Genomic DNA, 18,494 nt, shown 5'->3' on the forward strand with positions numbered 1-18,494 from the left:
TAAAAATCAAAACTATATATCTATTCAGCGGGTTGATAAAAATTAACGCGACGAGAAACAAATTGCGACGTGTTTCAAATCATATTACCTTCACCAAAATGGACACAGTATCATATTCACTGAAAAATAGAAAGTCCGTAGAAAACTAGATTATTCCTTCTGCAGCAAATATTTCATTGTACAAAAATTAATCTCGATATACGAAAATAAAATAAAATCGCGACAACGACGTTTATAATTTAACTGTTCAATTTTGCCTGCTCCTAATTCACGTTTTGTCACGTCACATTTCGTATCTCGTTCTCGTAGAAGAATTGAAGTTTCTAGGATACTTGCACATAAAAAATACATACTTCTTTTACGATGCCCTATCATTCTACACTTCATCGACCCGTTTTCCCCTCGGACATCCCGCAGTTCTTCCATCGGACGCACAGAGGGATGATGATACAGCAGCGCGGCGCGCTTCGCTGTCCGCTCGTGCTCGGAAATCCCGAAGGTATCGACACACATTCACCGGTACCGGGTCGCATTTTTCGACGAGCTTCTTCGACGGGCTGGTCCGTTTCGGGCGAAGGACGAGCACGGACACGCGCACCCGCGTCCCGAATCTGGGTCATGCCGTATGCATATGCGCATAAATGCACCCGGTTTTGCACCCGAATGCCCCAATGACCCAGTTTAGGAATCTCGACGTGGTGCGACGTAGCGTCGTAGCCTCGGCCCTGTGACGCGCGCTCTCCCCAAATCAAGGTAAACCACCCCCGATACAAGCTTCTACTCGCTATTAGACCACTTTTCTCTTCTTTCATTGTTCGCCGTTTGCTCGACACATCCACCCGTAGAATCTCTCCGCGGTTGAAAGCAACATCTTTACCAGTGTCGCGATATTTGGTATACATATACGGCGATTACGAAGTATTTTGCAGAGTTGCAAAGATGACCAAAAGGTGGTACAGGGGTAAAGAAAACACATATTGCTCTCTCTCTCTCTCTCTCTCTCTCTCTCTCTCTCTCTCTCTCTCTCTCTAGCTTATTATCGCGCGTTATTATTGTACATATAATAATTATACGCAGGACACTTTCGACCAATGTTTCTCTTTCTGATCCTGTTCCTTTTCACGTGGTTCCTTTGTACAGCCGTTATTATATTCTGAAATGTGTTTGAAGTTATTTTTTTAACGAAACATTTCTTTTTTCAGGTTCTACGTTCTACCTTTGTAATACTTAATTGTTACAGTACAATAATTATAAGTAATAATTGTGTGTAATTTTATTATATCTTATAGCGTGCAAAGGACATCTTTGACATCTTCATTGGTTTCAACAAATCAAAAATCTGTCTAACGATTATACCTCGGGAAAAGGGTATGAATCTTCAATTCACAATCATCTTATATTTAAATATTTAAATCTATATTTGCTCCAGAGAACTATAAAATGCGTATCGCTACGAAAGGCACATACACTCGAGTATTTATCTTCTCAGACTATCTTTTTCCGGCGATGGTAAAATCGATTAATCGAAAACCGATTGGAATTATTATGCGCGATCGTTGTTCTATCCACACTATGTGTACACGTTGTTAACGGTACACGTTACCTGTTTCCGCGTGAAACACCCTCTTTCTCCCGAGTATTTACGTAATCACGCGGTGACCTGTTTCAGCCGACGCTTAAGTATGTAAATTGCGCGGAATTACTATTGTGCCGGCCGCGTTAAGCTTCTTATTCAAATTGTTGCTTTTAATCTTTTCCCGCTGGCCGATCTAACACGTTTCGGAACAACGCTGTCTCGATTAGTTTCTCGTAAGCTCTAGCCCCGTTTTCCATTCTCCGTTTCTCATATCTGACATCTGGATTTTGCATCTTACGCCTCGATCCATTATAATGGAACTTGTAGTGGAACAACGATAATGCATTCTGATCTTAGACCAAACTGGATCGTATTTTCAATCGTTGCATTCTCGAAAGTGAAAATAGTGTGTTTTGCTATTCGAAGACAGAAATACTAGCGTCTTGCTATTAAAATTTAGTTTAATAAAAATATGATGGACTTGGCCGTTTGAAGAGATATTTGACACAAAAGTATGAAAATACAAATTTCATCTCTAAAGATTAATTTATATGTAAATAATTATTCTAATCGTCGAACGATAATCTTTTTAGATACTACAATTAATTATCAGTTCGTTATGTTACAAACGTTTGTTTTTTTGTTCTCACTTAAAGGAAATCTGAAGGATCTACGAAGATCTTATTTACGATATTAATTATAAATCACGCAGTATTTTTAAAATATATTAAAACGCGACTGATAATCTGTCTGAAAATACCACAATTATAAATCATTCCTTGTAAATATAGTCGCCATTAATCTAGCACGAGCTATTCTACTTTTAGCGTAATGATTTATTGCATTTCACTCTCTGTAAAATTCGTACGTATTTTATTCCTGTTACCAATAAAGTACGCCGGATAAAAGTTCAAAAGGAAATTTGTCGATCCGCGCCGAGTTAACGTTTAAATACTTCTGTAACGTGAAAACTCAAACCTTTCTCTTTGAAGTGAAAGCAGCGAAAGCCAAATAACACGCTTTGAGGAAGATGATCAAATAGAAATGATCCGTACATGGATCAGCAAAATCCACTGACCATAATCAACTAGCACCACGGGGAGTTTACTTGTTATTCTGCTTGAAGTTTTGCTCGCATTCACTTGCGCCAGCAGGTTGTAGAACCAATGCAGCTCATATTGAAAATTGCGTGGCTTCGGACACTATCCGTAATTATCTTTAATGAAGCGCACCAATACAGTCTCTTTAATTACTTTTTAATAATAATGGCGTTATTCTAATAGAATAATAACATTATTCTCTTTAGTTTTATATGAACATTAAATTCTGAAAGAGAAGAATATAATACAAATTATGAATATAGCGCTATCCTAACGTCTTAAACGTATCTCATTTTTATAATACGGTTATCTTTTACATAAGAGAATCGACGTACGAATCGTTGACGAAACTTTGCTAAACTGTAAACACTTTCCGCAACTTGTCAACCCTAAATGGTCAGATGAGTAGAGATCACGTCTCGAGCCTTGAATGTCAGCGTGTCAGCAACACGATGGCAACATCGTGACATCGTCCGCGAGATACGATGAAAAACGATATCTGAACTTACCGAGCGAAATAGTGTCGCCTAGTAGCCAACACAAGCAAGAGCGGCTGATTCTTGCATTGGCGTTTTACACTTCAAGCCAAGCCACTGTTCACTGTAACGTTTCGCACGAGTGCAACTCTCTGACCTAGAATTTTAAAGACGTATTTCTTAGATTTACCACTCTAACGTGACCATAATAAACCATAGCCTTCGCGCAACGAATTCCAAAATAACGAAGCTGGTTTTATCATCATGAATCAGTTTCGTTACCTTGGATCTATTACGATTTCGCTACACGAAAGTTAATCATTCTCAGCTCACTATGGAATTCTGATCCACAATTGACTACCTTCTAACTATTTTTAACTCGATGAAGAGCAGCATCGTTGCTATTTTTCTTACGGAAAGTAAAGTAGGAAATAATTGATACCACAACAAAATATTTTAAGAATAGACGATAATAAAAGCTTCGCTCACGTTCTATTCTTTATTTTGGGATGTATACTATTTTAAAGACAACTATTTCCTAATAATGAAAAATAGCTAAGGACCTAAGTTTAATTGCCGATACACCGGTAACACGTGGGTTTGGAGCTATCCTTTCTCCCATAATTCAGCTAAGGATTATTTCACGCGTATTTGCTTCATGGCCGAACGAACGTCTTAACCCCTTAGCCTACACGCTATCGTGCCGATCGCGCGAGCCATAGTAGGCAAGAAGTTCAGTCGCGCGCCGTACCATTCATCTGTTCAGCCGTGTGCCCAAACTGGCGCAAAATGTATACTTCTTGTGACATGTATATTTAGGGACTACAAAAGGAATTGTGAAATAATAAACAACGTTTGAGGACAATTAGTGTTTTTAAGACGTCTAGGGCGTAATCATGATCAATTGATCAGTTAACAAAAACAATTTATTATTTCAAAGTGGATAATGAATCACTAGCAATTTGTAAATTACCACGAGCCAGACACGTGGGTTCCGTTTATGGCGCAAATTCTTTACCACCCGTCAGACTCGTGGGTTCCGTTTATGGCACAAATTCTTTACTACGAGTCTGACACGTGGTTTTCGCTTATGGCACAAATCCCTTACAACGAGTCTCCCTCGACGTTATAGGCTAAGGGGTTAATGGATTCACTATGCTTCACGCCATAATTAGCCCAGAGAGGCATTAAGGATGAACGAGTGTTTTGAAAATGACTTTGAACAGATGTCGAGAGAATTCGAGAAAAAAAGGAAAGCGGCGATCGGTATCAGTTTACAGCCGATCCCCGAACCACCGATGTTTTTTCACCCAGAAGTAGAAAGATGATGAAATATGAGCCGTGCTTCTAGCCAGGTTACGCCTACGTCTGGTCGACTAAATAGGGTGATCCTTTGCACGACGAGAGTCAAAGTATCGTTTGCCAGTCAATAAAGGGAATTTTTGTAATCCTAATGAACCGGTTACACCCATATCCTGTGTAGCTCGATAGTTACACTGAATCATCCTTACCCTTTGAAGTTATGCTTACGAAATGCATTCGTTTTATCTCGGTATTATCGATAATAATTCAACGTTGAATTAATAATACTGGAAATCTACTAAATTTTTTGTAAATTGCGGCTTGGTTTTTATGATATAGTTGTCAAACTAGTAAGCTAGTAACTTTCAAATGCTGGAGAAAGGAAATTTTTTCAGTTTCACCTTGTTTATTAGCGTGTATGTTAATTGCTAACGAGAATGATGCAAAAACTGAGAAATAGTGAAACTGAGGACGTTTCTTTATTTTACCTTTTGTAAGTGCTGCATCCTGAATAGGCAAGTAATAAAGAAATACTAGGAGGGTAAAAGTCAATTGTCGCTCTAATAATCTATACAGCGAACGTTTGAACAAGGATTTTCATGTTTTCATGTGATTGAATTTAATAACGAATGAATGATACGAGATACAGATTGGAATGTGGTCAAGTTTTTCGCTCGAGTCTTTATTTTGAATAAAAATACAATATTTGTTATAAAAATTACATATGACAAAATGGATATACTACATCTTTTAACCTCGATTCACAAAAACGAATGGGGAATTTTCAAAAAGAGTAAAAATTGAAAGGCGCAGTACCATGTCATAGATAACAAAAACACGAGAGGAGGGCATGACATTTCTAATAATAGAAGTTGCGAATTCATAATTTTCTCTCTCTCTCTCTCTCTCTCTCTCTCTCGCATCATTTTACATCTTACTTTTGTTGCGACGAACGCTTTTCACGAAAGCAAATAGAAAAGATATAACGAAGCGCGCGGCCACGTGCTGTGTTCGTTACGTTCGCTTAACGAGTGCTTTAACACTCGAACTGTATAACGAGTACACTTAACTTATCTGCATTGATAAGCGGACCGTTAGATTTTTGTAACCTTGATCCTAATCAAGCGGATCGCGGCGCTTGCATCTAGTGTCGCGTTCGCATTGACCAAAATTGATTGCGAGCTTGCTCATTGATCATGAACTAGGCAGCATCTTAAGACGCGTGCTCACTGGCGAACAGATCATAGATAATGAGATTGCCAATGCGCGATACTTTTTCGTATGTGCTACTCTAATATGCTACTCTAATATGAAACACATTCGCCAAATGAACTAACTAGATAAATGGAAAATTTAAGTAAAGTAGAAATCCATTAATCCGAATTTCATTTACTGAAACGAAATTTTAGTTAATATCCGATTAACTGAACTTTGCTTAATCGAATTCACAACGCGAGCTGCTATTATATGAATCCCAAATATAATAAACTGTTTGTTCGCCGACAAGTTCAGAGAAGCGAATTTCGACTGTAATAAGCCATCATCAAAAAAGCGTTCTCGAACAAGATTTTACGTCCGCTCTACGTAATAACGTTGTAGTTTAGAAACAGTACGCAAATAAATAACAGATAGAAAGAATAGAAAAGATACAATAGAAATGTGCATCCTCGATAAGACAGTAGATGTAAAATATTTTTGTAGGTTACAAACTACGTAGAGTTCTTATGCATTTTACAAGTTCTGTTCACGAATACTGTTCACGAACATATTTGTTAGTGAGCACGCGCCTTAATGTACCGTCCATTGAATGAATAGCATCCGTTGATCATCAACTGGTTTGCAATCTACTGTATACAAAAGTTTCCACGTTACTGACAAACACAGTTTCACGATCCATTCGCGAACTAATAGCGTGCATCAGTATGGACGCGGCATAAAGTGCGCAGGAATTCCATTGAAAATAATATTGCAAAGCGTGTCACCTTGTAGCGAAACGTTTAACCTGAATGCTTCGTGGAAAAAAAGAAAATCGGTTACACTCGTTGCAGAACGTTCGCAACAGAAAAATATTTCTACCGTGGCCCCGTTGTCTATTTCGAATCATCTCTCTCATTTCCGTCCCTTTTTTTTATGAAATCTGTATTTCACTTTGCGTACCAGGGATGCGATAGTTTGTAACACGTTTGTCGTGCTCCATCGAACGCCTCGTGCGTGTTATCGATAAAAGCGGAACCGAATATATCGGCCGAACATTATAGATTTTTTTTTCTTTTTGTACACTAAACGAGAGACTCGAAACACAAATGGTTTTGCTTCGTTTCTATTTTTGTCGACGAGAGAACGTATTTATTTGGTTCTGGAAAATTTTGAAACGATCTGAAATTGCACAGTGAACAAAACGTTACTAACTCGTTGGAGTTCGTTAGACTGTTCTGTATACGTGTTTCGTGCATCGCAAGTCGTATCGACGCGAAATGGATAGAGTGGACATTGGTTGCGTTTGACACGCTGAAATGCGTGCGAATAATTTACAGAAGAGCACGTATTGTGTTACTGTGTCCAATGTGACACTGAATACACCAGAAATAGAGAGATTGCATGTGAAAATGAAAATCCCTCAAAACTGCGAAACGATCGAACGATATTTTTTGCAAATATAAAATAGTCAATTTAAAGAGCTAAATTAAATTGTAGAAATAATCTAACAGTTAAATATTCGATGATGAATACATACTCGAAATGACTAAACACGTAACTGAAAAATTGTCCTATTTCTAATTTTATTTTATTGTTAGTAGCTGATCGATCGAACTATTTATTCGTCTGAGTCTATGATATGAACGCGATTTATTTATAAACTCAAAAAGATCATTTTCCACGTCGAAGGGAATGCTATTTCATAATAGATTCGTGTAATCAATTGAATACTGACCAGGAAACAGGACCGAGTTTTCGATTGTTAGGATTCCTGGTTCGAAATTCAGCTTCTGCAAACAGACCCGGGTTCCGTGTTACATGCGACAGCAAGGACGGTCATTCGGAATCGGTGCTCACGACACGATGCATAATACAAATTGGTGTTCTCGCGTCTGGTTTCTGGTCGACGAGTTCTCGCGACGATCGATGGTCCATGTTCGATTGTTCCCTCAGGACTGGTGCCACGTTGTTATTACAAACGACAGCTACGGGCGAGCTGTTGCTGTCGCTCCCCTTAATTACTACTGGAATTGGTTTAAAATAGATTCCTCTATAATTCGTTGAAAACATTCCATAATAACGTAAATTACTATTTTTCTACTACTATTTCGTACCATTCCTTTTTCATCTTCCCGCATTTTATTTCTATATTAAGGTATTATCAATCTGATCTCTTCGATAAAGAATGGATTTATTATCGTTTTATTTTATTTGATTGATGTGATATCCGTTTTCTGAAGAACTGTTATCTTGTTTTTTTATTAATGTTCAAAGATAAAATAATGTCTTGTTACATTTATTTCGACGATGGAACAAAGGTGTTCCGATTAAATAAAGATGTATTACAATATCAAAGGAGGATTAAGGCGTATGAATGAACATACACCAGCAAGCTAGGGTTTATCATACTTAGGAACTCTTGATTCGTACGTATTAAGATTAAATATAGAATCTAAAGAATGATTTCAAGTGATATAATTATCACTGAATGAGCTTTTATTTTTTATAGACACGGGTTGCACCTTTTCGTCGTTCTCCTCTTGCAACGTTTAAAAGTTTCGCAGCTATAAATCGGGAAATCTGTAGTCACAATTTTTCTTTATAGTAATTTAATTCGTAAGAAATTATTTTATTCTCCGATATGGATGTTTTGCGTGTTCTTCAATACGCTTCACGATTCCAGCCACTTGACGCAGCGTATTCACGATGAATGCGAATGAAAGATATCCATCAATTGCACGCGAATGCACAACACCGCAGAAAAAGCTCTATTCTCTCGTTCCGTGGAAAAAGAGAGAAAATGAATCGCCATTCTCCGGTATCCCGTCACGATAATTAGCCAAAGGAGAACAGCGAAGAAAGAGAAGGTACCGGGAGTGTCGGACTCGAGTTGTACGCTTCGCTCCGGCTTTCTTTCAAAGCTCCGAAACTCGTCGCGCAAATAAAGAGAAGGGCCACGACAAGGACGAAGGCCGCCGCTACGCATTCATCTTTTAAAGCGGTACTTTTCAAAGCGTCACATTACGAGCCATCCAACTGCGTTACCAGAACGCTCATTCCCTGTTTGAACATCACACGGAGGAAAGATGTGATAAGTCAGATTTTTTTATTTTACAATTGTATATTATCAAAGCTATTATTTTCGTTAAATTTCGATTATAGGCCTCTTTCGAGAAATATTTACATCAAAACTATTGATTTCAATTTTCCGAAGAAATATTAATTTCAAGAGTATTCGTTATCATTCTACTGCAGAGGTTTATGCAAACGCATACTTCTATGAATACAAGCAAGAAAATGCAACCTAGAGATACAGAGCTCTCCACTCTCTGAATATTGTAACGGGTTCTTTAATATACTTTTGCATATTACATATCTACATTATGCACATCTTTGCACGTTTAAATTTCCCATAAATGTATAATCATTCCCAGTTCAGTTATCATAGATTACATATTAAATATGTCGTTAGCTTCTTCATAAAAATTGTTCATAAAAATTATTGGATTTGTCGACTACTTTCAAAGTACACCAACATCTTTGGACATGGTTATTTTCCTTTCCAAACTATTGCATATCGCATGAAAATACACATAATACGTACAACGAAGCGCCTGTTTCACCCTTTCGCGCTACGTCCGTAACAACGACCACCGGCTACCCGTGTGCTCGTCGATATTTCCCATTTTTATTATTAATCTACAGCCTCGTTCGCCCTCGCTTGCTCGCCTTTTCTTAACAGAACGTACTTACACCCGTCCATCCATATTTAACGTCGTTCTCCTCCACGTGGGATACACTTCACCCTTCCTCCGTCCTGGGTAGTCGTTTTATCTTTGAGAACTAATTGTTACTGAACATGCGGTTGAACTTCTCCACGCAGAGAGGAGCCGGGAGGCCGGAAAGTGTTGTCAAGCTGAAACAGCTTTTTTCCCCCCACGGCTTTTTAAAAGCATCGAGTCGTGGATGACGCATCAGGTAGCACAACACGCTCCTTCTCCCTTGCACTCTCTCTTTACCTCGGTACCGTCGTCTAGCGAGCGTGTGCACGGTAAAAAACCGAGTATCGAATGCTACCGCATGAATAAGTCCCTTTGAAGTTTCCACCACCCACGGCTTCGTTCCGAAAAATCTCGCAGCTTCAACCCCTTTAAAACGACGCGTTCTCTCCGCGTCGACTACAGGTCCCCTCTGCGCGCCTTTAAGCTGAGTTCACACACAGGTGCGGCCAAGTTTATCATTCTCCCCTGTGATGCTTTCGTTCCACGGAACAACAGACTGAAACAGGAAGAGAAAAACGATGAAAGAGAGATGCGGAGGTGGTGCACGTGTTTGAAAGTGTCGCGTGGGAGACGAGCTTTTGTTCGGAAATCCAGTAACTCGTCGCATCGTTAGAAATATTTGTCCGAGATCTGTCGCGCTAGCCACCGAGCTTCCGTTTCGTACGGATTAATTGTAAAGTACGAACTAACGGCATTAGCGCGTGCCACTACCAACTTTTGCATACCATTAAATTCTATTTATGACTGCGCGGACTCTGGCTGAATTCAGCACTTACCACGCGCTTGATTAATTTTCCATTGCCGCGCCGTCGGGACTGGAGAATCTCGTTGGGTATCTGTGATTTGTTATTGATCGAAGGATATTCGTAAATGTACCTTCTTCGTAGGAGATTTAGTGGTGCCTAAAATTTATATTATAATTAATAATTGAATAATATAATTGATAATTACGTATGATTTATAAGTAATCCATAACGATAGAATTTATTAATTGTGTGTGTATTTATGTACAGTTTATTGATTATTCTATATATGAGTAAAATTTGAAACAGTGTTAATTAATTTTAATGTTTCGTTCATTGTTAATAATAATGTTAAGCAGTATAGTAGTACAGAATGTTTATCAAAATTGGGAATGGCCAATTAAATATACATTAGGAATTAATAGATATGAATGTTTCCAACGAAGATTCAAATTGTCGTTACAGAACAAAGTAGTTTTTTATCGACCGCGTATCAATATCAATATGATATTGTGGAAAGTAACGTCCGATGAGAGGAGCAAGCTAAGTATTATAATAAATAATCAGTCCGTTTATATTTTATTTGTTCATAATTTGTATTGTTTCCCTTCTTTTTTTATATTTCATACAAACAACGATTAACTTTTTATTATGCTCTGCTGAAGTTGCATGGAAATCATGTTTCAAAGCAGAATTTTAAGTCGTGGAGTTGCATTGAATACTTATTACTGCAGTTGAGTGAGAAACATGAAAAGTGTAACAGGAACGGTAAAACGCGATACAGTACGCGCACAAAAGAACTCATTGTAGAGGAAAAGGAGTACTAAAAATAAAATACGATGGAGTATTATTGCAGAAGAACACCATTGTAAAGGGAACGTTCAAAGAATGTTAGGTGAAATAACGTTATGTCGAAGCAATGAGTGTATCAGTGTTCGCACAAAGATCGATGCTTTCCGATCGATCCGTAGTTTTTTGTTCTATTCTGATAACAAGTCGGCACGAGTCAGACTTGAATATTTAAGCAGTCTAAACTGAGTCTAAGCCAGTAACATTTCTATACATAAAGATCCTACTGACTATACCATAAAGTAGAAATTTTGTAAAATATTCGTCGAAATTAATCGGATGGATAGGTACCTTCTCCTGTCGAAGCATTCCTGGCATTCGAAAAAGATTCTCGATAGTTCGAAGCACAAAAAGAACGTAACTCTATACATTCAACTCACCCAAGAAGATATGGAATCCATAAAAATTTAAAGAATCTGCCAATTGATCTAAATCTATATTTGAGGAAATGAAATTTCATATTGGAAAACTGATTGTTCTACTATCCGAAAATCCCATTATCCGAACAATTTTGCTCTATTAGTTCGGATAAGGGACGCTCTACCGAATTATAATATATCAGTTCTCAAAACTGCTCGAATTCTCGTCAAAATTACCTACAAATCATTTTCCGCTACATTATTATGCATTTATTTAGTTACCGTTTGCAACATCATCACGTTTCTTTATTCAATTTATGTGGTTGATCCTATATGATTGCTAAACGAGTCGTACAATGTCGTACCTCGATAAATTTGAAATTTTCCGCGTCAGGTTCGGCGATACGGAGAACAGGGACGTAGTCGTAAGGGCACTGCTGTGGAAGGCTCACGTGCCAACGAGCGATTATTCGCAACCAGGTGACAATGATTTATGTCGTAGCAACGTTAGCGGCGGATTCTTGCGACCGCAGAAACCGCGATGGGTCACGAGCTGCACCCCCTTCCCTCTCTTTCTATCTCTTTCCCCGGATGACCGCGCCGATCTGGCTTCGTCGGTAATTATTTATGTTGGCCGGTCTTCGCACGAGATGGTAATTGAATTTGCGTCCGTAGAACGGCCGCTGACCGTAATTCGTCTACTGGTCAAAGGGAGAGAAGAAGACAGAGAAACGCAAACGATTAATACTATCTTAATTGTACTCGTCGCACGAACGAAACGTGGCAGCTGACGCGCTTAAAGGGCAATTGAAGTCTCTTTAGGAGAATTTTCGATCGCCTCGATATCTGAATAATGAAGCTCTGTCGTCGATTTTTGGGAGAAATATGAGATATTTTACGAAGAGTACCTACCTATTCGCTGGAAATTTCGTGAATGGATTAGAATGGTTCGTTAACACGTACATTGGTCGTAAGGTAAATTTTGTGTTCTGTTTCGTGCGTTAAAGAACATTATAATTGTTAAAACAGGCAGATACGTTTGATAAAACAAATGGCGATTTTTATAAAAATGGGAACATCATTAATACATTTTTTTTATATCAAATCGCTTTGCTCTTAGTTTATGATATTTTTAGATAGTATACTGCATTATGGGTCAGTAACTCTAGCGTTAAAAATGATTACTGGGCTGCGTTATTTATGTCCATCTATTCCTGTGACGACATCCCTCATCCAACGAAAACTGAGCGAAGAACCATGTCTAAGAACTAGAATTGATCGTTTCCAGCGCTACCGAAGCATGGACCTAACCATCCTATAACTTATCTAAAGTAAATTTACCTAACATCAGGCTGTCTCCGCTATACACTAAAAGTTGCAACATCGTCGACCATTAACCTCGCATAAAATAAATCTTCTCTTCTATAGTAAAAAATCTGAATACCCATAACAACCCCGGAGTCAACTCATACTTTTATCGCCCATAGAAAAATTTCGCTTTTCCCTGTGTTTACCGCCTAAAGGCGACGGCTACGTGACCGTAACGTAAAAGTCAGGCTCAAGGGTTTAGGACAGAGGAGCCGGGAGTAATTCCCTTTCATACCGCGTGTCCCTACGCAAAGATAGATAAGAACCATATATGTGTACCGTGAACAACCGTAAATACCACTCGTGGCCCTTTCCTCCTCGGCTTTCCCCCCTCGACCAAGCTTTCTTTTTTCTTTTCGTTTTTCAATGTTATCCGAGCGTGTACTCTGCCTCCTCTTCTCTTTTCTGTCTTTGTCTTCGCAATGGCAAACCAAGCAAAAAGGAGGCAGCCTCTGTCGCGAACCCCTCGAAGTAAGAGAGATACGCCACGGAACGGGGCGCGACATTTGCGATTCAAAGTGTTCGCAGCGGGGAAATGAAGATTAAGGGCGGAGGGTTTAAACGAACGAGAATTACGACACGTGTACTCGTGCAGTAGAGCACGAAGGGTGCTACGGATGATCTATAGCCGCCGCCCGACTCTTTTGTTCGGGTTCATTTTGTAAGTCAATATCGCAGCCAGAGGCAAAGAATCATACTTATAACGCTAACTGGACAGCGACTCGCGTTCCTCCAAGTGTTTCGCAAACGAACCGATTGACAGATTAATGAAATTGTTCGGATCGATCGTAGTCGGATTTTCGACCCCTTGTTATTGGGAATAAAATGTGTACTCTGCGCGATGTGTATACTTGGCTGCTAACGTTATCTTTTTTAAGGAGAAAATTGTAATCGCATATACTCGTCACGGATATTTTTATTACTTTTTCTAACTTGCCTTTATATGTTCATTTCTATCGGATTGTTAATCTCGATTAGATGGTTGCGAAGATATCGAAGATTGCGGGTGAAGAAACCTAAAAGATATTGGTTTTCTTAAGAATAATACTGTAGCTGCATGTATACTTATCAGAGATGTTCTTATTATCTTTGTAACTTATATGTTATATATTTGTTTTTTATCGGTTTATCCATATGAAATTGAATCGTTGCATACTTGGTGAATTTTCATATTTGGCATCTTTTTAAAACCTGTCCATCCGTTTTTCGAAGTATTCTTACAGGAATCGGTCACAAATCGCTATTATAAATATAATTGTTCCAATTGTTTACGAATTAAACAACTTTAACGAACAATTTACTTCGGAGTAATACCACGAACAACGTTTCTTGCTAAAGTTCATAGAAGTATTAACAGCTATGTTTCTCTGTTTGCAGATAAATCTACGCCTCATTCTTGTCAGTGGTAAGACAAAAGAGTTCCTATTCAGTCCGAGCGACTCTGCGGGGGACATAGCGCACCATGTGTTTGAAAACTGGCCGGAAGGTACGTTTATTATTGGACTTGGCCCGAAGCGTATAACAAATCTGTATTCACTCATTAATCAGCAGTATTCTGTTTTTCCCGCAAAAAGGTGTTTTCCACCCGAGTAATAAGAAACAAAAAGATATAGAAGGAGAGTATATAAAATAAGATTCATGAAAATCAGACGATATTTGTCAACGACCGTCGTATCGTGTGTTCGCGAGATAGTCATCCGAGATAATCGTAGAGAACAATGAACGCAAGACAGTCCGATTAAGCGTCCTGTCGCGTTAATTTATCACTCGAAACTTCCCTCGGCATGATGTGTCATCGAAATTCCCTTATCATCGAGAAACTCGATGGAAATGTCGCGTTTGTCAAGACTCGCTCCTACAATTATCCAAACAATATCCGGACAGTATATACACAGCGTGATATATTAGAAGAGCGTATCTTTCTATCGATAAATTAAACGTAGTTTATTGTTCATCCGCACTATACGATACTATTTTACGCCTGTATTTTCATCGTCTATCACTGTCCAGCTACGTGAAGCATGAAAGTGCCGGAATTGAAAACACTCGCAGAAATATATAGGCCGTGAAACATCGCTATTCATCGTGAGATATATCAGGAGCACCGAGTACAATTCAATTAGGCATGGAAGAACGCGAGATGGTGAAACGAAAAATTTCGAAACACAGCGAGAAATTTGTTGCCGTGATTTATCGCGCAACGAGATTTTCCTAAAAATTATGCCTGGTATAAAAGAATGAATAGCGGGAAGGAATTGACTGATGAGCGAAGTTTCGAATACACGAATATTATTTCTGTTATACTTTTATTATTTTTTATGAATGCTTTGATAGATTAACGAAGATAATTCGTTAATTGAGGAGATTCGTTTTATTGAAAATTCGTCAGTTTCACGAAATTTATGCCACGTTGTAAGAATATAGAAAGCATAAAAGTTTTATCGTTGGTATAAGAAACCGATCGATACTTTTGCGATAATCATCGGTAAGCCTATTAATTACATTCGCCATTACTCGGTTTTAATTTTAATCATCGTTTAGTAAAATCAATTAGAATTCAAGTACTTTACTGAAAAAGAAATTCCATAGAATCTCGCTAATTGAAAGTCAAATGTTGAACATCATTGAACTATGTTTGAAATTTCTTTCTTATTGTTACTATCTTATCGCTTTTTCTAAAACGTAAAAGGAAACAAAGCCACATGAGATATCTCGGCAACTAATATCATTAATTTCAATAAGCTTAAGTGAAAGAAAACCATCGAACGGTATAACTGGTAAAAAGGTGATCTAAATTCTTCCTTTCGCTTTATTTTTATTTTAGCATTTCTTTGCCCTCCTTTCTTTATGAACACATGATCCTCTTATACACATAGACGTTACTTACTCTTGCATCGAAACAGAAGAGAAACAAAATTGGCTTGGCCTTTGTCTCCGTGCTTTAAATACTGTAAAAGGCGAATCAAGTGGACTTCCATTCTTCTAAGTAGCGTGTTTCAATGCAAATCTCTGGGATACTTGGCAAGTAACCCGTTTAATATTAAAATGCATTCAGCGACCGCATCTTCTGCTATCTCGAATTGTCGCGCCAGAATTACTTTGGTTCTGAATGGCAGGAAAGAAAAGTTGCATTACCGTTAATACAGTTTCATCAACTTAGGTGGCATTGCTCAGAAGTCTCGTAATTACCTGCCTTAAATTTCCGGTATGTTACATTGTGGACTAATTATTGTACCTTTCATGGAAATCTTCTTTTCTCCTCGATATCATTCAATATTTCATAATTATGTGGAATTACGTGCACATAATTATGTATATCTGTTTGTCTTGTGTTTCGTTATAATTTATTATTCATTTTTCCGTTCGTTATACTCGCTAGAATCATCCTCTGATAGAATTAGAAGTCTCCACTAATTATGTAATAATATTCAAAAATGTTCATAACACCAAATATATATAATTGTTTAAACACTGTAGAATTTAAAAGAACCATTCAAAGGGACAAAAGTAATTTTTATTTTTAATTTCTAGTTCGAGACTACTACAATTCTTTGCGCACCTTTAACGCTAGAACTACTAGCTGCTAAAGTATAAAAATTGTACTAAGGAAATCAAACTCAAAGGTACATGAAAAAGCACATGATGGAAGGGATGATTTTACCAAACATCATTCAAATACCCAACAACGCGCTGTAGTAAATTTATTTCCCATGAAAAATTATCATTATTGATCATTGTTAACTACAGTTGACCCTTGAACAACGCGTGGATTAGGGGCACAGACACTCCTTATAGCCGAAAATCCACGTATGATCTTTGATTCTCTGGAAACAGCTATATCTATACGCATATGTATATAACAGTCTATTGAAAATTTTATTTTGCCCTACATATGTACATACACGTGTTATTGCTGCTGTATTCTCGTAATAAAAGAAGTTAGAGAAAAGAAAATGTTATTAAGAAAATTATAAATATACATATAAGGAAGAGAAAATACACATGTACAACATATACATACTAATATATACTTATATTATTTATACACATATTATATTTATACTGTGCTGATGTGACGATCGACACACGGCTGATCTCACTACAACGTCAATAATATGAACATAGTCTGACCCGATCGTCCTTTTTTTTAATGCTCTTCATCAGACATCTGGTTTGTTACAAACTCATGGTTTATTACGCGGATTACGTGAGTAAATATATATCTCCTACAACAACCAGAACCAATTTCGTGTTGTTTGACGGTCAACTGTACTCTGGTAGTTCTAGTGTTAAGAAACCCAAAGCTACAAGTCCATTACAATCCGCCAAATACCTTGAAGAAACATGTCGCGCCATGTCACAACCTTATCCTTCACAATAGAGCCTCTCCAATTCCCTGTGCGTTCTATTCCATGCTCTGTTACATCGTCGTCGAGTAAATCCAGACGACGAACGGTAGAAAGAAAGTCGAGGGAAGGTTCACGTTCACGGAACGTGTGCCAGGAACCGGCTGATGGGATTATCAACGCGAAGCTTCCGCGTTTTCCGGTACAGCGGGCGCAGCTATATTTTTTTTCCGCCTCGTCGTCGTCGACTCGCTCGGTGAAAAACGTTGAAAATATTCGAGGCAAGGTCGTGGCTCCGATATCTACTGGCGTCCATTTCTTTTTTCTCTTTGTCTTTTCAGATTGGGCGGAAGAGGCAGTCGCTAAAGCGGAGATCCTGCGGTTAATCTACCAGGGACGTTTTCTGCACAGCAATGTTACGCTCGGTGCTCTTGGGCTTCCTTTCGGGAAAACCACGGTGATGCATCTGGTCCCACGAGAGAACCTTCCCGAGCCTAATTCTCAAGGTAAATCATCGAACAGCCGGTACCGTGTTTACCCTATCGGGAGGCGGGGGGGGGGGGAACAAGCGATGCTCTCCACCTAAGGGGAAGAAGAAGAGCCTTTGTGCTATCAGCCAAGATTGAGCACGGTTTAATCCACAAGCGGTGAATTCTCTCGAGCGAATATATTATAGTACCAGTCGATCGTTTCAATACGAGGTTTCAATAAGAGGTTTATTAGGGAAACTCTCGGATTTTTCTAACTATGGTTTCTCATACTTAGGGTATTTTATTATTTATTATATTATACAGGGCGTAGAGAGATATATTCATTAATTAGTTATAATTATAGTGATTTTATGAAATAGTTGATTGTATACGAATCAAATGTCTTGCAAATAATTGACCGAGACCGAGTAGTATCAGATAGATGTAAATATGTCAGTTTTATTAGAATTGTGATAGAGGACTATTTTTCGTTAGTACTACATCGTTTTTTTCCATTTCTTCTACAACATATTGTGGGGCTTATTGCTGAGGAATAGTTCTTTCTGGTATATTTATGTGTCCATTGCTTGCGATCGATTGTGATGAACGAAAGGGAACAAAGAGGCAGGAGAAAGAAGAGAAAGAGGGGAAAAACAAAAAGGAAAAAATAGAAGCGAAAGTAAAATGGGAATAGAAAGGGGAAAAGAGGAGAAAAATAAAGAAGGAGAAGAAGAAAGTAAAGGGAACTGGTAAGAACAGACGGGAAGAGAATAGATAGGACGAGAAAGAAAGGGAAGAGGAGGAAGCCAAGCCATTACTTTCGTTTGCTGTTTCTACTCGCTCCAGGGGTCGTGTCGTACGTAATATAAGACTGGTATATTCCGCTGCCTGACCTCATTTCGTCTGTTTACAGATCTGTAACTATT

General features: G+C 38.3%; 1 protein-coding gene across 1 annotated transcript in view; it reads left to right on the forward strand.

The window, feature by feature from the left end:
• Nucleotides 1–18,494, forward strand: part of LOC122568477 (ubiquitin-like protein 3) — a 113,162-nt gene that overhangs the window by 86,078 nt on the left and 8,590 nt on the right. The window contains exons 2-3 of the mRNA XM_043728233.1: nucleotides 14,130–14,238; nucleotides 17,440–17,604. Coding sequence (XP_043584168.1) covers nucleotides 14,130–14,238; nucleotides 17,440–17,604 — 274 coding nt within the window. The remainder of the gene's footprint in view (nucleotides 1–14,129; nucleotides 14,239–17,439; nucleotides 17,605–18,494) is intronic.

This window comes from Bombus pyrosoma, linkage group LG6 (genome assembly GCF_014825855.1).
Source record: "Bombus pyrosoma isolate SC7728 linkage group LG6, ASM1482585v1, whole genome shotgun sequence".
NCBI lineage: Eukaryota > Metazoa > Arthropoda > Insecta > Hymenoptera > Apidae > Bombus > Bombus pyrosoma.